The sequence below is a fragment of the Dipodomys merriami genome, unplaced genomic scaffold (genome assembly GCF_024711535.1).
Source record: "Dipodomys merriami isolate MVZ:Mamm:240054 unplaced genomic scaffold, mDipMer1.0.p SCAF_30, whole genome shotgun sequence".
NCBI lineage: Eukaryota > Metazoa > Chordata > Mammalia > Rodentia > Heteromyidae > Dipodomys > Dipodomys merriami.
In genome coordinates this window covers 10,736,833-10,761,595 of record NW_027204493.1, presented here as the reverse complement: position 1 = coordinate 10,761,595, position 24,763 = coordinate 10,736,833, and the positions used below count along the sequence as shown (strand labels likewise).

General features: G+C 37.7%; 1 protein-coding gene across 1 annotated transcript in view; it reads left to right on the top strand.

The window, feature by feature from the left end:
* Window positions 1-24,763, top strand: part of Emb (embigin) — a 47,558-nt gene that overhangs the window by 11,186 nt on the left and 11,609 nt on the right. Inside the window, exons 2-4 of the mRNA XM_070040955.1 lie at window positions 3,590-3,679; window positions 19,539-19,725; window positions 19,928-20,016. Coding sequence (XP_069897056.1) covers window positions 3,590-3,679; window positions 19,539-19,725; window positions 19,928-20,016 — 366 coding nt within the window. The remainder of the gene's footprint in view (window positions 1-3,589; window positions 3,680-19,538; window positions 19,726-19,927; window positions 20,017-24,763) is intronic.

Genomic DNA, 24,763 nt, shown 5'->3' with positions numbered 1-24,763 from the left:
CCCACTGAAAGTAATGAGGTTTTCAGTCTCAGTTTTTATTTTTATTTTTATTTTTATTAAAAAACACCTTGTCCAACCAAAGAGCTTTTCACTTTGACTATTCTAGCTCCTCTTTGCCCTACTTTTCCACGATGGCATTTATTTGTATACGTTGCCTCTCTGAAAGGATCTCACCCCAAAGCAAAAATAGCAAGCATTACACATGATTCTTTGCCCATGGGGCCTGCTTGTTAAGTGGTAAGTGGAGCCTGGTGGAGGCTGACGCTTTCAAGGGCATATGAGGTTAGGGCAAGTAAAGATGGAGTCAGGCTTAAGCATGTCTGCTTGTGCTTTTAATATATGCACTAGCAATTGGAAATGGCTAGCTTCTACCAAAAGTTTCATTCATTTGAAAAAAGATGCAGCTCAGGAATGTTGCCTGAATATTGACCATACTAATATGCATTCCTGAAATGATTATAATCACCCCTTTCTTAACTGTTTCTGGAAAATTTCTACCTAGCATTCTTTTACAGGTAGTGGCAAAAACACCCATGTACACCTGGCACAGTAGTACATGCCTGTAATCTCCGCTACTTGGAAGGCAGAGAAGGGAGTATCTTTACAGTTCAAGGCCATCTAAAGGTGGGAAAAAAAAGTTAGTAAGACCCAATCTCAGAAATAGGAGAGCTAGCAGTGGCAGCAAGTTCTAGGCAAAAGCGTAAGACCCTACCTGGAAAAAAAAAAAAAAGAACAAGAGGCTGGAGATAGCTCAAGTGGAAGAGTGCTCACCTAGTTAATGTGAGGTTGAACCTCACTACGGCTAAATAAATAAATAAAATAAAATAAATGCAATGCCTACTGTATTCTTGAATTCTGTAGAATCCCCTATTTTTCCCTGTATTTCTTTAACTTCTTAGTTTACATTTTTGTTCAAGGTATGCTTAGATTCCTTTTGTCTCTTTATTCTAAAATGGATCCTAATAAGGTTCTTCCTTAAGATACCAAAATTTAAACACTTTACAAAATTCACAGACAGCTCTTTCTTTCCCATTCATCTGGTCATAAGCAAGTGACATCTGCTTTGACTTTCCTGAGATAATTTTTCTATAATACAGTTTCTGAGTGATCTATGCTCAGGTCTGAGAAAAATCATTTTCATTAGGAATAAGAATGTTGATGGGAACCTTTTTTAGCAGTGTGTTGGAGGGAGAAGAGAGGATGTGACTGTGAGTATAAATGAATATTGTATGTGGGTAGAAAATAGGTTTTCGGTTCTGGATAGTCCAATGAGAAACTCAGACATATAATCACTTTCAGAGGCTGGAGTTATTAAGTGTGTTATTAAAGATGACACTATTAAAAAAAAAAAAGCACATGCCAAGGGCTAGGAAGGTGGCTCAGTGTTAGAGCGCTTGCCTTGCATGCATGATGCCCTGGGTTCTATTCCTCAGCACCACATAAGCAGGGGAAAAAAAGCCAGAAGTGGCTCAAGTCCCTAGAGCTAGCCTTGAGCTGAAGAGCTGAGGGACAGCGCCCAGGCCCATAATTCAGGCCCATGACTGGACCCCCAAAAAAGCACATGCCAGTGTCCAAAGCAATATTAGAAATGACTGAACATTTGAAGCACAGCCTTGTAGAGAATTAGGTTTTGCTATGCGCATCTTTTGGTTTTTGGAAAAGCCACCTGTAAAACCGAAGTAACCAAGAGGATCAGCTTTGAAAACATTTTTTTTTATTGTGAAAATACCATACAGAGGGGTTACAATTACATGGGCAAGATAATGAGTACATTTCTTATCAAGCATTGCTGCCTCCTCCTTTGCAAAGTTCGTTTTTCGACATAACAACTTGTACATCTCATTGTTGCAATGGGTCCACCTGATAACATTTTTTTAAAACTGCAAAGCAAAGGTCTAGAATTCTAATCTTGCACCCGAATTTCTGAGCACAGTATTTTTCTTTAGAGTGCAGTAAGGGATATATGAGTTTAATTTAAATTGAGTGGAAGGCTTGAAGAATGCAGCCAAGTTGATAATAATAAGCTTTCCCTCCCCCATGACTCATCCCGTGGAATTGGGTTAGTTTTTGCAGGAGATAAAGTTTGATACCCTAAGGTCAGAGGAGAACAGTAAGCAATACAAAAATAAAGCTTTGAGGGGAAGAAGAGAGGGAGAAATGCAAACCTGGTTTTTTGTTTTTTGTTTTTTTTAAATGAATGTTTCTAAAAGAGGAGGGAAGTGCCAGGAAAGGGGAAGCAGGTAGTCAGAAAACAAACCAACAACACAACTTGTGCAGCCATTTTGTTTTCTCTGTCCTGCTGTGCCCAGCACCTACAGTTTAATTTCTCCCTCTCCTCCCTCTCTGTACTTCTTTCTTGCCTCTTCTTTCTGTTTTCTGTCATTCTTACCTCATTTCTCAGTGTTCACTTCTATTTTATGTTTTGTAAAGAAATTGCAATTGTATGAAGCTTTTATTCAAGGGAAAAAATCCATCTTAAAAAAATCAGCCGCTCAGTTCACATCTGGATTCGATGTGGCCACACCTTTCCCCACCCCTACCCTAGATGAGGCCTAGCCCAGGCCCAGAGGCTCTCTTTCCTAGGTCTTTTCCCAACATGGCCTTGTGCCAGCTGGAACAATGAATAAACCTACCCCTTACCTGAAAAAAAAAAAAAAAAAAAAAGCAACTTTGGGGCTGGGAAGGTGGCTCACTGGTAGAGTGCTTGCCTTGCATGCATGAGGCCCTGGGTTCTATTCCTCAGCACCACAAAAACAGAAAAAGCCAGAAGTGGTGCTGATGCTGAAGTGCTAGAGCGATAGCCTTGAGCTGAAGAGCTGAGGGACAGTGCCCAGGCCCAGAGTTCAGGCCCCACGACCAACAAAAAATAAAATAAAATAAAAAATAAATCAGCTTTGTAAATTTAAATAAGCAGAAAATAAAACTACAAAAATTGTGTCACATTTAATAGCCTAATACATTATTAAATATTTTTGTATTATATAATATATAAGTTTATTTACTTTAGATTTGTATTTATTTTATTTTTAAACTAAACATACTGTCTTTAAGTAGTCATCAAAGGGGTTTCAATCCAGTATGTTAATTTGTGAGTACAAACCCTGTTGATCAATATCACCTCATCCATCATTCTCACTCCATCCACTCACCCCCAGATATACCCTATAACTTGCCTTTGTTTTTTTCTTTTTTGTTTGTCATGGGGCTTGAACTCTGGGCCTGGGCACTGTCCCTCAGCTCTTCAGCTCAAAGCTAGCACTCTACCATTTGAGTCACAGCACCATTTCTGGTTTTCTGAGAGGTTTATTATAGTTAAGTCTCACAGCTTTTCCTGCCTGGGCTGGCTTTGAACTGTGATCCTCAGATCTCAGCCTCCTGAGTAGCTAGGATTACAGGTGTGAGCCACCAGCACCCTGCTTACTTTGCTGTTTTAAAGTACTTTCTGTTTAAAAATATTTTTATTACCTTCAATAAAAGTAAGTTGTTCCCATTCAACAAAGCAGTTATGGATACAGTGTGTGCTGATCAACGTTGAAGGGGTGACACTGAACAAAGTTCTGAGTGTTGGTACATGTTCTTTCTCTTTCAGATTCAGAGTTTACAAGTCTGCCTGTTCGGGATGAAATGATAGCGAAGTACTCTAACCTTCCTTTGGAGACTCATAACATATCACTGACAGGTAGATATCTCATGTTCCAAATACTGTGGTGTCAAAATAGGGCTCAAGAAAATGTTTTAACTTAAACTACTGCTTTTTGTCTCCACATCTACTAATATCTGATCCTGGTCATTGGGAACACCATACAGTAATTTACACAGATGTCTTGAGTATAATGGGTTTTTAATGTCATATGGACATTGTGCTGTGTGATTGGGAGAAAGAAGATATTCTAGACCTGTTAGACCCTAGAAAGCCCTAGAAGGAGGGGTGTTTGTGGAAGAGCAGTGGAAGATTAGTTTTAGTAGATATTCTTATGCTTTTGTCAGTTCCCGAGAGTTACTTCCATTAAGACCATTACTCTGCAGCGGGGCAGAAGTGTGTCTTCTGGAAAGCATTCAGCCAGAGAAACTAGTGATGATGTCCCAGGACTGAAGGGCAGGGCTGTGGGAAAAAGGAATGCCAGCAATAGACTCAGCTCGGACTTACCATTTCTCAGAATTGCTTTTCAATCAAATGTAAGCACAGAGTTTTTCAAATTAGTGTGAGGGGTCTGAGGCCTATTAGGATAAAATAGCATAATTACAACTTAAAAAATTAAGACTGTGTGTGAAATTAATAACTAGTATTTTACACAGTTATGTCCAGTTTTAAACTATATCTTGTAATCTTATGAATTGTTTCTGCACTTTGTATTACTTAACTCTCTGTGTGTGTGTGTGTGTGTGTGTGTGTGTGTGTGTGTGTGTGCATGCGCGCATGTGCACACATTTGCTGAGGATGGTGGAACAATTTTATTTTAATTAAGAAAATTATTATTTTTACTTGGTTGCACAAAGGGGGGCTTTACAATGTTTTTTCATCAGTGTCACCCCTTCCATTGTGGAAGAACACTTTTATAAGTTGGTGTAGGTAGGTATTTTGTTTTTGTTTTCCAAATATCCTTATCCTTATCCCAGTATTAGAAATTTATCCTCGTAAAAAATAATGACAATATTATTGTGTTGTTAACTTCTTTTTTCTTTCTGCATGTTCTAATTGTTGGTTGTCTCTTTAAGTTGAGAGGTCTTAAAGTTGCCAATGTTTTGATGAATCTGCCAACATTGTGCAGGGGAGATCACTCTCACTCACTCAGGACAATTGGGGCCTGGAAACATTGTATCAGCATAGACCTTAACTTGTTAACTAATGTTAGGCTGGTTATTTGCTTAAGGCGTTTAGGGGGTTTAACTCCTAGCTCTTCTTTTATTCTAATGATGTAAATAAAACTACTATTCCTACACTTAAAAAGAGAACAGGTGGGGCTGTGGGGGAAGGTGGCTCAGTGGTAGAGTGCTTGCCTTGCATGCATGAGGCCCTGGGTTCCTCAGCACCACATAAGTAGAAAAGGCCAGAAGTGAAGCAGTAGCTCAAATGGTAGAGCACTCACCTTGAGCTGAAGAGCTGAGGGACAGTGCCCAGGCCCAGAGTTCAGGCCCATGACTGGCAAAAAAAAAAAGAAAAGAAAAAGAAAAAAAAAAAAAACAGGTGTTTTCAGTTGTTCATTACTTACTTACTCCTCTGACTTGATGAAACTTGTGTCAGTTCTTTTCCTCAGGGACTTCTGCACTGCAGCTTGCTCTATATCTTAGCCAGCTGTCAGCGATACAGCCTGAGTAGTATGCTACTTATCTACATTCTCTTGTTTTCTCATTTTCCCTTCAAGTCCTGCCAGCTTGGTTGTCCTTCCCTCCACAACAAAGGCTTTTCCTCTTTGATTTTGTGAATCTTGAAGATCTTAAGTTTGGAACCTTTACTACAGAGTATTGTCCTTCTTTATTTATTGATTTAGCTTTTTAGAAAACAAGGCCTTTTTTATTTCTTTTAAAGGTAGGTTAGAATTTGTTTTTATTTGGCAAAAAATTAAGTAATTAACAATGCTTGATAAGAAATGTACTCATGATCTTGCCTATGTAATTGTAAACCCTCTGTATGGTATTTTCACAATAAAAAAAAACAAAAACTGATCTTTACATTAAAACATCACTTCCCTGATCTGTAAACCAAATGGTTTCATGTATGGTTGTCTTGTCCACAGTGTGGTCTTAGGAGCTTTAGACATGATTATTAAGAGCCATTGAGGGTCCTTACTGCACAAGTAGGGGCTTTTAATGGGCTTTGTGAATATTTTCATGTTGTCCTTGCTAGTTTGATGTGCCAGTATTATTTATTTTCTATATATTGTTAATTTTACTATTGTTAATCAGTAAATAGTAGTTAGTAGCCAGCTCTGGTGGCCTATGCCTGTAATCCTAGCTACTCAGGATGCTGAGATTGTGGTTCTAAGCCAGCTCAGGCAAAAAAGTCCCCTTGAGACTTTTTTTTAAAGTTTTTTTTTTTTATTGTGAAAATACCATATAGCGGGGTTACAATTACAAGAGCAAGGTAATGAGAACATTTCTTATCAAGCATTGTTGCCTCTTCCTTTGTTTCCCCTTACCATTCCTGCTCCCCCTCCCCTGCCAAAGTTGTAAAGTTTGTTTTTCCACCTAACATCTTGTACATCTCATTGTTGCAATGGGTCCACCTGTATCCCTAGTTAAACAATTTGTTTATCTCCAATGAACCACCAGAAAACTGGAAGTGGAGCTGTGGCTCAAAGTAGTGTTGCCTTGGGCAAACCTTATGGCTGACAGCCACAAAAAAAAAAGTAGTTAGGGGGAAGAACATACAAAAGAAACAAAGAAATCACATAGTACATTAAAAACAACAGCAACAAAGATAAAACTTCTTATGTCTGTATCTTGGGATTCATTTCACTTAGCCTCATCTTATATAGTCATATGTAGATAGCTTTTGACCTTTTCTGCTTGTCTGGTAAGATTATCCTAGACATATACTAGTTATTGCAAATAAGGGAAACCTTGGGACTATGCTTCTTTGGGTCTGGCTTACTTCTCTTAATATAATTTATTCCAAGTCTTTCCATTTCCTAACAAATGGGGTGGTATCATTCTTTCTGATGGAGGCCGTACTGCATTTGATTCCAGTGCCCTGCATCTTGTATATGCATTTTTTTTTTTTAATTTGGGGCAGGGAAGAGAAATAGCAAAATGCTGAAATAAGGATACAGATTGACCCACTGTTACAATGAGACATATAAGATACCTTGTTGAAAATGAACTTTACAACTTGGGGGCAGGGAGGGAGGAGTTGTGGAGGTGAGGAAGGAAAGGATGGTAGGGGAAAAACAAGGGAGGGAGTAACAATGCTGGATAGGAAATGTACTCATTACCTTACTCATGTAACTATAACCCCGCTGTACAGTATCTTTACAAGAAGAAAAACAAAGAAAAGTAGTTAGTGCATTTTCATCTTTTTCCTTATTATTTCTCTTTTGCTCTGGCCATTTCAGAAGTTCAATCTTTCTATTAGATCATTTTTCCCCCTAGAGTGAGTTAAGTACAGTGCCTTAGTTACCAATTTTGACCTTAGCTGTTCTCAGCACATTTATTTGATGAGAGTGGGAAGCTCACTAAACCTGTGCCTGGGGGAATATTTTGATTCTTAAGAGCCTAGTTGTGTAATTAATATTTTAAAAGAATATGAATTATTTGCTAAACAAATTCATGATATTAATCACATACCATGTACGTGGTATTTCTAACAGCCCAATAAGATGAGTATTATTACTTATAATCTAGAGATGAGAAACGAAAAGCGAAAAGATTAAGCGAAGTGATCGCAATTTCAGGAGCCCAGGTGGAGCTTGATTTTGAACCCTGGGAGTCTGGCACCAGAATCAACACCTTTAATCATACTTTGGGCTGTCTTATGGCTGATTTCTTTATTTCTTAGTTCAAACCCTTACGCATATTTTAAGGAGATGGAGGCAGGTGTGACATGATTTATTCAAAAACTATGAAAATAAGGCTATTCTAATAATCTGAACCCTATGTAGGTCAAATGAGCAATTACATTTCCTGAATATTGAATTTGTAAAAGTATAATTGATCTGACTAGAATTATGAAGTTTCCCTTCCTCCTTTCTTTCTCTTTTCTCCTGCCCCCCGCTTCCTCTCACCAGGTTTTATGGAACAGATGTTTGGATAATGAACATCATTGTTCTAACTTTTCTAATATCAATATTTGACAGTTGTTATGTGTGTTACTGCAATTAGTGTTTCTGTGTTGTTACTTTCAATGATTTTTCTTGTCATCTGCATATTGTACTGTTTACTGTCTCAATAATGTGTTACAGTTCAAACAGTGATACTGAAATCAAAACATCAGCTGGCCATTTTCTTGCTCAGCCTGTTGGTAGCACATCAGCAACCTTGTTGACTCAGTGGCACACTGTATTTGCCAGCTAATATATGAGCAGATGACCGGGCAGGGTCCTGGTGAGAGGAGGCAGTAGCCTGAACACACACTGGAAGTGCAGATATGCAAATGCAAATTGACCACAATGTAAGTCCTGGGAAGAGAGTGAAGACTAGGAAAGCCAGCTCTGTGGCCTCTATGGAGGCAGAAGGACCACTCAGGTCATAGGTGATTGAGATGATAAAAAGCTGTGGGATTGCCTTGGATTTGGCCCCCTAAAGAAGAAGGTTTTAGAATGGCTCCTGGGAGCTGCAGATGTTTATACTTCTCAGAGGCATTCAGTAAGCTGAAGCAGAGAAGAACAATGTGAATGCTGATTTTCACAGGGAGCAAAAGAGAAGCTGGAAGAGGCTCCACCCTAGCAGTAAGTCTGACAGCAGCTGCAGGCAACGTTTGTCCTAAGAAGCAGAAATATTAATGTGTTCCAGGGGGCAGTTCTTTATTGTGAAGGGCTGTCTTGGGCATTGTAGGATGTTTAGCAGGTTTGCTGGCCTTTACCAGGTAGACATAGCTAAAATGTCCCCTGAACAACACATTTATCCCTAGTGTCCCCTCAGTACTGTACACATAGAAGAGAATAAGCTTATCAGTTTATTTCTTGTTACTGCCATGAAATACCCAACACAGGCTACTTTGGAAGTATAGAGGATTATTTAGCTCACCAGTTTTGGAGCTTGAGAGTCCAACAGCATGGCACAAGCCCCACCAAGGCCCCCATCCAGGATAGCAGAGGACATGTAAGAAAAGCTTGAACTAGGAGGGAGAGGTATTGAGGGGAGGCCAGGATTGTCCACCATTCCTTTTTGTGATACTGGCCCTTGAACTTAGGGGCCTCATATCTAGGTAGGCCCTCTACCACTTGAGCCATACTTTCAGGCCTTTTTGCTTTCAGTTGTTTTTCAGATAGTGTCTCAAGCTTTTGCCCAATTAAACTAGGATTCACCTTCTTCTTACTGATGCCTCCACTATTGACTTTTCTGATTTCCTTCTCCCCCTTGGTTGGGATTACAGATGGAGCCCAGGACTGCTCCTATTATAGTCACATTTCAAGAGGAGGAAGCTTCCAGGAAAGCCATTTAATCCCTTGGCAGTACACCTATGACCTAAGTCCCTCCCACCAGGCCTCACTTGGCCTGTTTCAATCTCACTTTTTCTCCCTGCTGTTGGTGTTCTGATCCTCCCTGTTTTTGAAAATTAAGGCAAAAGCTACAGCTTCAACACGACTCATAGAATGAAGTGCTGTTTTGTATCTCTGATATTCATTGGCTTTATTAGCTTGTAATCTTGTAAGTAAAGGTGAATTCATTAAAAAAATATGAAAACATTATTTCCAGAGATCCAATAGGTTAATAAATGTGAAAACTCTTTTGTCACCCTGGGGGATGTATCACATACAGTAAACATTCTCGTAAATGTGTAAGTCCACAAGAAAGTAAAGGGAGACTCCACTGTACCAGTGTTGTGGAGCGATGACACTGGTTTCCTTGTGGGTGATCATTGCACTTCAGTCTCAGGCTGCAGAAGCGCACAGTATTACATCTATGCAGGGAGAGAAGTAGGAACTGGAAACCTCCAGAAAGCTGATCCTTCCTTGGTTACAAGCACAGTGGAAGGTTTGACACAAGCTGGAAAAAATCAGCTGCTAGCACAAAGAGATGACAAATTGGCTTCTTTGTGTTAGCCTTGTCCTATGGAAAAACACAGGACTCTGATTGTTATCTGTTATTGAAAATAATACTAAATCTAATGAAATGTAAAAGAAGGACCCTGAAAGATTCATCTGATTATTCAAAGGTAAGAGCGTGCTGTCTAGAAAGGTTTGGATTGCAAAGCTACATTATATGTGTTATATGGAGCCTCTAAGCTAAGAAAGAACCCTGAAGAGATCCCCGGTGAGGAGTTATCCTCAGGAATGCAATGGACCTCTCTGGAAAGGTGTGATGTCTTCCTGACTGTGTGTCCCATTTTGAGAATTGGACAAAAGGAGAAGTCCAAAAGGCTGAAGCAGCAACACAGGTAGCCCAGGAGCAAAAGGACTAGACACTCTAGAAGTCTCCATACGGACAAAAAAAAGTAGAAATGTTAAAAACAAAAGAAACAATATACTGTGAGGAAAAAAAAGATAGCATGGGGCTGGGAAGGTGGCTTAGTGATAGAGTGCTTGTCTAGCATGCAAGAGGCTCTGGGTTCAATTCCTCTGCACCACATAAGCAGAAAAGGCCAGGAGTGGTGCTGTGGCTCAAAGTGGTAGAGCAGTAGCCTTGAGCTGAGGGACAGTGCCCAGGCCCAGAGTTCAGGTACTATGACTGGCAAAACAACAACAACAACAACAACAAAACAGACAGCAGCGGGGCACTGGTGGCTCACACCTGTAATCCTAGCCACTCAGGAGGCTGAGATCTGAGGATCGTGGTTCAAAGCTAGCCCGGACAGGAAAGTCCATGAGACTTAGTAGAGCTCTTGCCTTGAGCTGAGGGACAGTGCCCAGAGTTCAAGCCCCATCACTGACAAAAAAAAAAGACAGCGTGACAGATGAAGTCAAAGTTTTATTGCTCCTCTGAATGTCTGACATTTCTCCAGTGGCAACCCCCATTTGTAATGCTTCTTTCCCAGCCTGTGTATGTGTGTGTGTGTGTGTGTGTGTGTGAATGTGTGTGTGTGTGTGTGTGTGTGTATCCATAATAGTTATATACTCTATATAATATACTCAATAGGAACATTTTAAAAACATGATTTGATTTAAAAAAAGTGGTGGTACTAAGAAAGAATAGAACCCAGACCCTTTCACATACCAGACAGGCACTGTCTGAGTATCACTGAGTTATAGTTCCATTCCTATGGTATTATTCAGGAGACTTTATTCAGTAGTTCCCTCTCCCTTTTATTAGTAGGGGATATATTCCAAGAGTCTTAGTTGGTTCACAGCACCAGAAGTACTGAACCCTATGTACAGGCAGTTCTCTGGATCCATGGGTTCTTTAGGTATTCAAACAACTGGGGATTAAGAATTTTGGGGCATAAACTGTGCATACATACAGAACATAAGCAGCTGTTTTTGCTTGTCATGATTTCCTAGACAATACAGCTCATCTATTTACCTACCATTTAAATTTTTTATATCCAAGTATGTGTTTTATTTAATATAGCTATTACAAAATTTCCTTCAACCAGGTAAAATGGCATAGTTAGTAACTCTGTTATAAAGTTACCTTTTTAGAATTATAGACTCCTTTTTCTAATGTTATTGAGCAGAACATAAACATTCATAAATTCTGCATTTTCAACATAATAATAATAGTAATACTAATAATAAATTTTTTCTCACAACCATGTAAAAAATACACAACACAGTTTTAACAAATCTTACACTATAACAGATCAATTGCTATTTAGTTGGTCATGAGTATTTTCCTTTTTTTCTTTTAAAAAATTTTTAATTTTATTGTCAAGGTGATGTAGAGAGGGGTTACAGTTACATAAGTAAGGTAATGATTACATTTCTCGTCTTAACTTGTTATAATGCATAATTTAAAACACGACTTAAAGTGTGCAGGCACTGGTGGCCAACTCCTGTAATCTTAGCTACTCAAGAGGCAGAGATCAGGAGGATGGCAGTTCGAGGCAAGCTTAGGTTAAAAAAAAGGTTGGTAGACCACATCTCTACAGGGAAAAAAAACCTAAACCCACCCACCCACAAATAAAACCACAAAAAATCCCTGGGCCTGATGGTACATATCTGCCATCCCAGCAGTGCTGGGAAAAGTTAAAATAAATAGAAGGATCATGGTCTGGATTGTCAAGATCCTGACTTCAAAATAACCAGAGTAGAAAGGGTTAGAGGTGTAGCTTAAGCAGGGAAGGGCCTGCCCAGCAAGTGCGAAGTCCCAAGTTCAAATAAGAGAAAGAAAGATAGTAACAATAACTAATAAAACCACATATAATGTTACAGTGTAATAAACATTCTTTGCATGTAGCCTCTCAAAATATCTATGTTTCCTTCACTTTTTGTAGAATTATTATATGAAGTTGAAAGTGACAATAAGTGCCTTAAAGCTGATCTGGAGTCTAAATTACTAGTACAACTACCTCTTGCCCTATGGAGCTAAGATTAATAAATAAAGTAGGATTATTTGAATACAAGTCTTGCCTTGTACCATGACAGTTGATCTGATAACTAAGATGGATGCCAGATTACTAGCAGACAGATGGTAAATATAGCGTTGACACTCTCTAGGAAATGGTGCTTCCATTTGAATCTCTGGTAGGACAGAGGGAGGACGCTATTCAGAATGGTTCCCAGTTTGAAACTTACAAATTGTTCATTTCTGGAATTTTCATTTAATATTTCAAGACCAGTCATAGATAAGGTTGACTACTCTGTGTGCCTCTGGCTATACCAGACCTGTACCTACCTACAGAAACTATATAGTAGGACTTAGGAATCTTTAATATTAGCAGTAAATATCCTTAAGTATTGTTCTAAAATTTGCTTTTTGTTCTTCAATATTACTTGCTGGTGATCTAGTCATATAATATATGGAGTTACATTTCTTTGGCTTATATATACAGCATGTATCAGTTTGCTAACACTTTCTAAATGAGTTTGCATATATATGTATATATATATATATACTTATGTGCATATATGTATATATTCATACATATAGTTATGTGTATATATGTATATATTCATATAGCAACAAATACTCTTCTTTCCTGGGATATTTGAATGTTCTTTCAGTGCAAATACCACAAAGGAGATGTACACACCTTTGTTCAGGTAGATACCTTGAAATTACTCACAAAAATAACTGGACAGTTCACCTTTTCTCCTTGTTCACATGTTTGAACAAAATTTTCCCATATCCTCACTACCACTTCATGTTATTAGACTTTTTGGTCTTTGCTATACAGTGTAAAAAGCTACAGCCATGTAATTTTAATTTGTATTTTAGAATTGGACTTGAGTGCATGTATGTATTTATGGTCTTTTCTCTCTCTCTATATATATTATAGATTATAGATATATAATTTTACTGTTGGTCTTATTTATATTTGAGGTTGATTGTTATTATGTAGCTCCAGGCCTGGCCTCCATTTCATAATCTACCTGCCTTCACCTTCCACATGCTGGGATTTTAGGCATGCGCCACAATGACCAGCTAAGAACAATCTTTATGTAATATGTTTCAGAAACTAAGAGACTTTCTGCAATCCTAAAAATGTAGATGTCATGGATGTTTATGCAAAACCTTAGAATAGCAGAAATGCATTGCTGTTGGGCAATGTTTGGGAAGTTGAAATGTTGTTTGTTGAACTCATGTTCATTTGTCAGCTAACCACAAAAGACTTAAGTTTGAAATGTATTCACAGTAGCCAAAATATGGAAACAGCCCGGAAGCCCCACAATAGATGAGTGGACCAAAAAATTGTGGTACCTCTACACAATGGAATTTTACACAGCCATTAGAAAGAATAAAATAATGCCATTTGTAGGGAAATGAATGGAACTAGAACAAATCAAATTAAGTAAGGTAAGCCAAGTTCAGAGAGACAAAGAGTACATATTCTCTCTGATATGTGGAAATTAGGTCTAAAATTTATTGGGATATGGTAAATTATACAGGATGCTAGATACACACAATGAGACCAAAAGGATATTCTTGGAAGAGAAACACAAAGGTGCAATGCCTAAATGCCTCGTCATATTTATATAAAATAATATACTGAAATGAACTCCAAGATAGGGAAACAAGAGACCACATTTTTTCCCTTCCTTCCTTTATTTTTTTTAGTTTTTAGTTTTTGATGATCCTGTCTTCTTTACCTTATGTATGTTATATTCACATGTACATCTGCCATAGGGTTGGAGGGAGGGTACAGAACTCGAGGGAGAAAGGGTGAGAAAGTGCAGCCGTGGAGTTCACTGGACGTTGATGAAAGTGAACTATGCAACTTGTGGATGGGGATGGGAGGGAGGGACTGGGAGAGAGTGTGGGAACAGAAAACGCCAAATGAAGGAAATGTACTCATTACTTGACTCATGTAATTGTGGTCCCTTTGTACACCATCTCTATAATAACAATCAAGTTAATTAATAAAAAAAAAAGTGAAACAGAATGTTCTATGTATTTTTGAGGCTGAGCTTCCCAACCTGAAGAAATATTGCAGAAAACAATGAGATTACAATTAGACTTGGTGAATGACCTGCCACTCAGGAAGGTTATAATGCATCTATATTATACCACAAAAGTGAGAATGCGATTTAAATGTGTTTGATGACACCTTTCCACTCTTTTATGTTCATACTGGTACATTGCTTATAATATGCTATTAGTAATAATGCAATAATACTATTAATACTTTTTAACTTAAAATCTTGACTAATGTATTTGAATGTGATGAAGTTGATTCCTTTGTAATAAAATTCCATGTCTTTGAGAACTGATTGGTAGTGTGGATTAGGAGAGTCTGGTCTTAGCCACATCTAAGTTTAACAATCTGCTCTGCTAGTGTCTTGATGACTTACCCAGGACTTCTCTGTAAAATTGTTCTTACCTTATGGGAACTGTTATGAAGATGAAGTGATGTCATCAACCCACAAGGACGGATAGCATACACCATAGCTTTTCTTGGCAGAGGAAATGAGCGCTTACCAGAGATTACTGCTTGCTGTACTGTGGTTCTTTCCAGTCTTATGGGATATGTATTGTTCTAGTTTAGAGATCAAGAAAATGGGCCAAATGTGGAAATGGTGGTATTCATTATAGACACTTCATTTTACAAATGAAAGTTGTTTAATGATAGAAACTAAATAATTTGAGGTATAATTTTGGTATTTCATTATACATAAACAGATGGAGGAAGAGAAAGTAGCCAAGAGACATTAGGTCATTTGTCTAGTCCTGGTGAAAGGTAATGAAGACCTAACAGTGATGGAAGTTTTTTTTTTTTGCGGGGGGAGGAGGGCAAACTTGGTTGATATTGCAGCAGGGTAAAATCAACCGAATGCTGCTGTATGAGAAGTCAGTATTGGGGCCAAGGGAAGGGAAGGCTGGTGGACCTAACTCAGATGTACAAAGTTTTCAGTACTTACTGGCTTTCCAGGTTTAGTAGACATGTGGAGCATGGAACTAGTTCAAGAATTGAGCTTCGGGTCTTTCAAGTAAAAGATACTAGGAGTGATCAGTGAATTGAACACAATATTGTTAAGAAAAGAAAGAAGCCAGCGAGTGCTGGCTGTAGTGGTATAAGCCTGCAATCCCAGCTCCTAAGGAGACAGAAATAGGACACTCACTATGTGAGGCCAGCCCCAGAAAAAAATGGTTAGAGATTCTATCTTAAAAGTCCCAAGTGAGGCTCATACCTGTAATTCTAGCTTTTCAGGAGGTAAAGATAGAAGGGTAGATATTTTGAGGCCAGTTTGGACAACATTGTGAGAGACCGCATCTAAAAGCAAGGATACAGGTTGACCCATTGTAACAATGAGATATACAACATACTATGTTGAAAATGAACTTTACAACTTGTGTGGGGGGGCAGGTAGTTGTGCAGGTGGGAGGGAAGGGGGGAGAGAAGGGATGGTAGGGGGAAAACAAAGGAGGAGGCAACAATGCTCAATAGGAAATTGAATATTGTTGCTCATGTAACTGTAACCCATTTTTATGATAAAACACATGTAACAGCATTTTTACAATAAAAAAAAAGTACCAAAAAAAGCCAGAACTATGAGAAAAATCCTAGGGGCATGGCACAGATGGTATAGTGCTTGCTTAGCAAATTGTGAAGCTCTGAGTTCAGTCCTAAGTACCACCAAAAGGAAAAGGAGAAAACACAGCAACACCACTCTCCCCCCACCAAACAAAACAAGACAAAACAAAACAAACCCACAAAGCAACAACATTTAAAAGAGCAGTTGGTAGCATTTGATGTAGCCAGCAAAGTGTTTAAAATTCACTACAATGGTGAGGTAAAAGTAGAAAAAAAAGTGAAGCAAAATACAAGGAATTTTAGCAAATAGGAAATCTCTGGCAGTATCTGACTTTCTGTAGAAATCATGTATGTGAAACTTGAACTCTGAATAAATACCATCAGGGTTTAGTAGTTGGGCTGGTTCTAATGTAAGTGAAAGCTTTTTCTTTGGTGAGTTGGGACAGCAGAATATACCATATTAAGTTGGGCATGGGGTGAGGACAGGCTGTATGGAGCAGATTCATTGAAGCAAGTAACTAATGAAATTACAAAAGAATTAGCTGAGTTTTGCCAAGAGATGGCACCAAGTTTTAAGGGTAAAACTAAGCTTTACCCCAGAGCTAAATGCACACATGGAGAACATTGCAGTAAACATAATCTCAGGATTGAATATAGTTAACCTTGAAGTATTTTCTCTCATTATTCATACCTAGTGTAATTGCTGACATATAGGTGGCGCTCAGCTCAATAATTCTGCTGAGATGAGTAAATTCTTTCAGTTTTACTCCATTTTTTTCTCCCACTGCATATTTTGACTTGGCTAAGGATGTGTGTACCTGGCCTTGGTTTTTGTTGTTGATTTGAGCCTAGAATTAAGTCCAGCAGTTTTGCAGTTAGACAACAGTTATTTCGAGCATGTACTCACAAAGCACTTTCTGCTAGCCTGTACTTCCCTGTCTGCAAACTTTGCATTTTGTGAGGTCTTAAATATAATGTAAAGTAATGAGTATTTAAACCTGAATTCTATTGCACTTTCTTTCTACGTTTGGGCTCTGCACCAGAAGAAACTGGTGTATATAGTGCGGTGCCTCTCTCAAATTTGGTTCCTTTTCTGATTCTTGTAAGTACCACTATTTGGACATTTACACAGAAGCCTCCCCACTTTTCTGTATTGCTTATAATTTTCTAGGTATAATAAGGACAAATATGGAAGCCTGAAACATTACAGTTTAGTTTTACTTTTCATAGATACATATATGATACTCGGTAAAGTATCTTAGTACCCTCATTTAATTTATTTTTATTTTTTTATTAAAAAACCCAGATCATTTATTTTGTAGAGTTTCCCTACAATCTAGAGGGATGCAGTTTAATGTCGTGTCTCCTTCTATTTCTTGTACTTGTGGTTTATGCGCAATGTCTGGATCCTCAATCCAACAGCTGAAACATCATGCTTAGCATACCAGACTGCACTTCCTTTAGTTGTTTTAGCCAGTGGTACAATTAGCATGTTTGATATTTTTCCTTCTTTTAAACAATTGCTCAGAATTTAAATTGGTGTGTGTGTGTGTGTGTGTGTGTGTGTGTGTGTGTGTGTGTGTGTGTGTGTGTGTGTGTGTGTGTAAGGTATTAATGTTTGGGAACCTAAAGATTAAAGAAAAAGAGGTAAAGGAGGCTGTTAACCATCCTCACTCAGCTGGACACCAGCTGAAATCTGGAAATCGACTGGTAAATAAAGCTTGGTGGCTGGTTCTGGGGTCTAGACATCTCACCTGCAAGCTCTGGGATGTTATCCTTGTGACAAACTGTGGGGGAGGGAGCACTTTTCTTTGTTACCAGGATTTAAACTGACAAAAGGATTAGCAAGAAAGGGACAGATTTAATTGCACCTGTCATAGTAGTTCTCAGGGGGACAAAAATTAACTGAAAAGAGTAGTTAGGTTTGTAGTCTTGTATCTCATCTTTTTAAACATTAAAGTTAATTGACAACCCAAGAAAACTTTGGCCCTTGATTTTTTTGTGATCTTGATATTCTTTGTGTCATCCAAGGTCAAATAGTGTGTAAGTGCTTCAGAACAGATGTGGCTGCCGCAGAGAACATCAGTTCAAAAGAAAATGTGATCACCTAAGGGCAACGGACAATACAGCACCTCATGCATTTTTCCATCCTTTGTGTTGGTAACATCTGAAATCCTGTGTGCTAGGTCTTCTGAAATTAATTGTTAACCACGTTTATCCTACTGTGCTATACCACAGTAAACCTATCCTTCTTTCCAGCTGTGCTCCTGTGCCTGTTAGTGAACCTTGTTTGATCCTTTTCCCCACCCTCTTAGGCCTCATAACCATGATTCAGCATTCCACTTTCCTGAGATGAATGGTTTTTGTTTACACATAAAAGCTCTGTAAATTCAAGTTTAAGTTTCTGAGCCTGACATTTACTTAACATCTGGGCTCCTCTGTATAGGAGCTTAGTAGAGGAAAGGGAAGCTGATTTATCTATCTTCGAGTAAAATAGGAGATTAAATAGGAGACTGCCAGCTGTGTGACAATGTTTGCTCAGGTGTGGTATGAAGAATTCTCTAGTGATAAGAGCTGATCTTCCCTGAGTGCTTCTGGGGAGGGGTTTTAGGACAACTGAATTCTAACAATTTTGGAAGATGCTCTTGTTTGTTCAGCTAGGAGATTTCAGGAACTGAAATTTCCCTTTCTTTCAAAATGCAACATTAGTATTAGACTGTCATTAGATCTTCATAGCTGTGATAAACACGTTAGGGAAACAATTTACAGAAAGAAGGATTTGTTTTTGATTCATGTGTACAAAGGTTTCAGCCTGTGGTTAATGGCCCCTTTGTTTCTGGGCCATGGCCAGACAGACCATCATTGCAGGAGGGCAGAGAGCAGGGAAAATCCAGGTACAAGCCATTTCTTTACAGGGCAGAACACCAAATGGCTTACTTCCTCCAACTCGATTTTACCTCCTAACATTTCCATCACTGAGGTCTCAGTGATGCCATTTCATGAATCTCATGGATTAACTCATTGGTCAGATCAGAGCCTTTATCATCAAATTACTTCTGAATGACTGGATCTACCAGCTTTGGATCATGCCTTCAATACTGGAGTTGTTTTTGTTTTCTTTTTTTTTGGCAGGGGTGGGGGGACACTTCATATCAAACCATAACTATAAATTCATGATGACATTTCAGATTCAGTTAAAATTCAAACCTGCAGGATACTTACATAAATTCTGTCTTATATCTGTGTCTTTATCCAGCTTCCACAGATTCTTAAGAAAAGTGTAAATAACAGTATCAATTCAATCCATAGTATGCACAAAACATTTGTTCAAAAACCAACTTACTGAGCAGAATTAAAACAGTCATTCCACGATCCACTAACAAGTGTGTGTTGCTTTTACAGTTGTTTCTCTTCCTACCCTGTCAGAGCATATGAAGACAATTATATTACTCTTACCTCAGTCTCCTGTTCAATTAATAGGATTGTAAGGAGATAAACATCACAGTTTCAGATTGTGATTATTTGTGATATTAATGCTATATTACTATTTGATATAAATGCTATATTATTATTATGCTATATTATATTATTTGTGATATTAACATTATGTCAGAGCTTTTCTTCAGTTGTGCCTAGAAAGGAGAATGAATAGTAACCAGGTCTATGTTGACAGGAATTATTCCTCAAACATATACATGGGTTATACACTACCTGTTAGAATATTGTGGAAAACTTTAATAGGTTTTATGGATTGAAAATACCCATAACTGTAACTTTCACATCTATTTTTTCCTTTTGGGAATAATAGAACATGTGAGTACTCCAGTAGAAAAAAATATCACTTTGGAAAAGGCTTCTAAAGTGGAACTCGCATGCCAGCTCACCACATCTGGGGATGTGAATGCAGTGAACGTGACTTGGAAGCAAGGTGATGAGCTACTTCCGAACAATTTTGTAATCAACACGACAGGAAACACCGTGTATACCCAATACACGTAAGTGAACAAGAGCTTCACTTGCTAGCCTCAATTTTTACAGCTTGAGCATTCTTTTTCTTAAAAACACTTGAATGTTATACTGATTTTAATTTGCCTGTTGACAGAATTGTTTCTAAGCTTTGATTAGTGGCTTCATCTTCATTTTCATTCAGAAGTATTTGTGAAAACAAAATGTATTAATAAGTTGAACTGTCTTTAGGTTCACCATCATTAACAGCAAGCAAATGGGAGATTATTCTTGCTTCTTTGGAGAGGAAAAAAAACAAAGAGGGACATTTAAAATCAAAGGTCAGTATTAATAACAAGGAATAATAATAACTTCATCATTATGTTCCTAGATCTCTAAACCCTTCAAGTTTTGAATTATGATCACCTCAGTATGCATAATGCAACTGAAGTGATATGTGCTTTCCCAAGAATTACAAGAGGTGAACTGGAAAGTGGTTTTGCAGCCACCCTTCCTGCTTCCAGGCTCCCATCAACGTCTTATTTTATTTACAAGTTTAGCCCTCTAAGTTTAGAGCTTTTAAAACATGTTCTAGATTTCCGAGTTAGTGTGTTCTTCGACTACTAATTTAAGGCTTGGTATTTTGTGTTTGTAGCTCTAGGACTTGAGATTTTAAAGACCCATAAAATTTTAAATTAATAGAGAGATGTGCTAAGGTTGTCTATATTTTGTATTGTCAGATGTCATCATTAAAAAAAAAAAACTTAAAAAAAAAACAAAAAAAAAATCTTAGCCATTCCTAAGAATACAGCCTGGCTGTTGGTATCAGAGATTTGATCTGAGGAGTTTGTCACTGGGTGATTTCATTGTCATGAGAGAACCATCAAGTGTACATCGATGTTCTGGATACTGCTGTACTGCAGGCATTTGTGACACAATGGTATTTGTTTATCTAAACATAGAAAATATGACGGTGCCCTTCAGAAGGTCACTTCCTGTGAGTGGGATTTGCAAGCCTGCAGTCCACTGATTGGCTGAGTCAGCAAGGGAAAGGTGGGTAAGCAGAGGCCCAGGTGCAGCATAACACTGCAGACTTTAAAAAGTCTGCATGCTTTGGCTCTACTAAATCTACAAATAGCATTTTTCTTTACTTTTTAGTTTATTTTTTGAAATCAGTTATTTTTATTATTGCCATCTTTTAACAGTTGTAGAAAGGGGTTTCAATCTGACTTGCCAAATTATGAGTATAATGCATTTTGGATAATGGCACCCTTTCCAGTTTTCTCTCTCCTGCCAAATACTATTTTTTAAAAAATACTTTTTATTGTAAAGATATTGTACAGAGGGGTTTTAGCTACATGAGTAAGGTAATGAGTATATTTCCTATAAGAGCATTGTTACCCTCTCCTTTGTTTTTCCCCTACTTTCCCTCCCCACCTCTCCAACTCCTCCCTCCCTACCTGCCCAAGTTGTAAAAGTTCATTTTCAACATAGTGTCTTATATGTCTCATTGTTACAATGGGTCAACCTGTATCCTTGTTTCAGTGTTTTTTATTTCCCTTCCCTTCCCCCAAATAGAAATGTATATATAAGATACAAGGTATCTGAATCAAATAGAGTGACAACAGGGGTTATACCATAGGGGCAAGAACATACAACAGAAACAAAAAGATCACATAGTACATTAAAAACAACAGTGACAAAGACAAATATTTCTTGTGTCTCTATCTTGGGGTGCCAATACTATTGTTTTCTAATTATCAGGTTTTTGTAGCTTAATTAATAAATTAGTTTTTAAGAAAATTGTCCCTTCAAATCACATTTTACCCACTATTCAAAAAATGTTTTATATGTGTGCTTATTCTTTAAGATTTTGTATTTCGCTTTCTTTAAATTTTGTTATACATTTTTATTTTCATTAAAAACAAAGAGAGAGAGATTAGCCTAAGTCTACACAGAGTCAGGCTTATTGGTATGATTGTCTCAATTTCTAAGCCTTTACCTACTGCATGGACTTCAAAGATAACACCTGGAAATCATCTCTTCTGCTTTTCCTAATCTTAACTCTGTAGTGCAGGAAGAGATACCGCATTTATTTCCCATCTCTTTCCTTTCCTTTCCTTATTCCTCTCCTTTTTTTCTTTTATCCAGTTTCAGTATGTAAAGACTGATTTTTTTCTTTTTTTAAAAAAATTATTTTTGTTGAAGGTGCTGTATAGAAATGTTACAGTTATATAACCTCATTCCTTTATTTCTCTTCTTTTCTTACCCTGCTGTCTTTCTTTCCTCTTGTACCTTTCTCTTTCCTTCTCCTCATTCCCTACCTCCCTTCCCTTTTTTCCTCTGTCTTTTTCTAATAACAGAAAGAACATGGAACAAATTCACACAAAAATCCAATAAACATAAACATATTTCTAAGTGGTGCTACAGTTGGATATGGGGAAAAAGCATAGTTCATCCTCTGTTTTTAATTAAGACTCCCGAATTTCATTTAGCCATAGATTTTAAGAGTCAATTCTTTTTTCTTCTTTATTCATCCTTTTCTCTCTTCTAGATTCCATTGTTCTCTAGAACTATGTACTAGTTATTCTGGTCAAAGTTTAAGTGTTGGTGCATATTTTTAGTAGCTATCATACATTACTTACAATTACATACACTGCTTAAATTACTTAAAATCTTCCTTTTAATGTGAAGTATATGAGAAACATTTTCCTTGATACTGTGTCTGTCAGCTTCATGCCAGGTATTATTCAGGAAGGTCATAAAATTCCTGAACTGCGGTGAGATAACGTAAGCTGGTCTTAGGTGTTATCAGGAACATAAGCACAAAGTCGAGGTTTTAAATCAGATCTTTGAGGAATGCAGGAAAATAACTCACTAAATATTTACTTTCTTTAATTTGTAGGAAGCAGTTTAGTTCAAATCATTTACCACTTTACCCTGATCTAGCTTTTATATATTGCATCCTGAAGATATTTATAAAATTTGTAAATTGAGTCCTTTGAGATCTTCCTTAAAAAATTAAAAAAAGTATTTTTGTATAAATCATCTAAATTGGATATTGCTTAGAGAAATAATTTCATTGATTTAAAGGCACCTTAATAACAATTCATATTATAAGTTACTATTTTATTAGGTTTGGAAGGACCTAATAAAATAGTCATTTTAAAAATATAAATCTCCTATTGCATTCATTCTGCACATGATTTGCTTTGTGGTTTTTCCTAGCAGGGATAATTTCTAAGTGATGCTACAGTTGAATATGGGTGGAAGGCATATTTCATTCTTTGTTTTTAATTAAGACCCCTCCCCAATTTTATTTAGCCATAGATTGTTAGAGTCAATTATGGATAGCTCATGAATTTGAGCCTTGAGACACTGGGTTCTCAGAGTCCCTGCTTCTTTCTTCATGAGAGCTGTTGATTTGTTACTAGAAGCATGCAAAAGGGCGTCAGCATTATTGATTAGTACTATGTAAAACAAAAGCAAACAATCCTGTTGCCTTTGTGTGATTGCCTGTTGATGCCAGGAGAGGAGAGATAGCAGTAATACACTCTGGCCATGTAATCCTGAAACTTAAGGGGCTAGGATCTGGAGGATTGCTGTGCAAACCTAGACTTGGCTGAAAGTTTGCTAGACCCCTATCCCCCTCTACAATTACCAATAAAGAAACAAGTCTGAAGGCATGGCTCAAGTGGTAGAGTATGAGCTCAGCCAGTGTGTTGCCCTGATTTCAAGCTCTAGTGTTGCCTACCTCCCACCCTCACCCCCCCAAAAAAAATAAAGTGCTTGCTGGAAACTTGTAGCTGCTAATGTGTTGATTGAAACAAAATCTTGATGTGATTTCATCCAAGAAAGATGAGAGATGAATGTTTCATGTGTTGAATATTCTGAATTGCTGAAAACTTTCATGCTGTTCATCAGTGTTAAAAATTTTTGTAGAAACTGCAAAATTTTAATTGGTATAAAAAACAAAAATAGTTAGAATTCATGGTAAGATCTTGATTAGACTAAATGCTATGAGATTTGTTATATCTCAGCCATCTGCCCTCCTCAGAAATTATCCAAGAAGGACAAGTATGGAACAGTAGCCTTAAATCCTGGGGTTAAAGTCCAGATAAGATGTCATTGGCCATATGGAAACATCTTTTCCTGATGTGCTGATATCTAAATGTCTTTCGCCAAACATAAGGTTTAGGCCGACTGGCTTATTTCATGAATATGCAAATACCTATCTCTAGTCTTACAATTCTAGAGAGCTGTTGCTTCAGGTCTAAACCCTTCTTGCCAGCCTGCATCAGCAGAGTGAATCAGCCTGAATCTTAACCAGAATCCTGAAACTTATTCTTGCCCCAAGATTCTCCTGTGACCTTCTTTATTAAAACTTTCTAGAGATCAATGGTGTAGTGTGACTACTGTCATAATGTCCTTAGATGAGTAAATATACACAAATATAGGCAGTGCTCCCAAACTAACTGTGACTTCCAGAACAGTTTAAACAAATTCGTGTTTTATGAAGATAGTGCATAGTATACACAACAGAACAGACGAGTGGTTAAAGGATAGGAAGTAATCCAGGAAAGAGAAAAGATGAACAGAAAACAGAATTTCCATGTCATCTCCATGTCATCACTAAGGCATTGTCATTTATCTGCAGTGTACAGCCTGATCTTAGGACTCTTCGGGATGGTTTCATTGTGAAATCTTGTGTCCCTCACCGGTATCATTGAATACCCAGGATTTTTGTGAAAGCCCTGTGTAGGTACTGGCTCTGTGTCTCAGGCATTTGTCTCAGAAGCTTACTGAAACACAGTATTTTTCATTTTTGGTTCTTATCCTGTGGACAAATATCAATATTTTGGTCATATTTCAACACAAATGTTCCTGTTTGCGTGAAAAAAGCATGATGTAATCTCCGGAAAGAAGCTTGCTTGCATTGAGCACTAGAATATCTAGAGGCTAAACAACTGAGAAAGCAAGCTGAATTGGTGACCTTCACTAGGGTCCAACACCGCCAGTCTCAGACTCTTCCTTTGAGAGCAGTGTTTGTGTTAAGGATGAGCCCAAGCCATTGTTCCACAGTGTTGT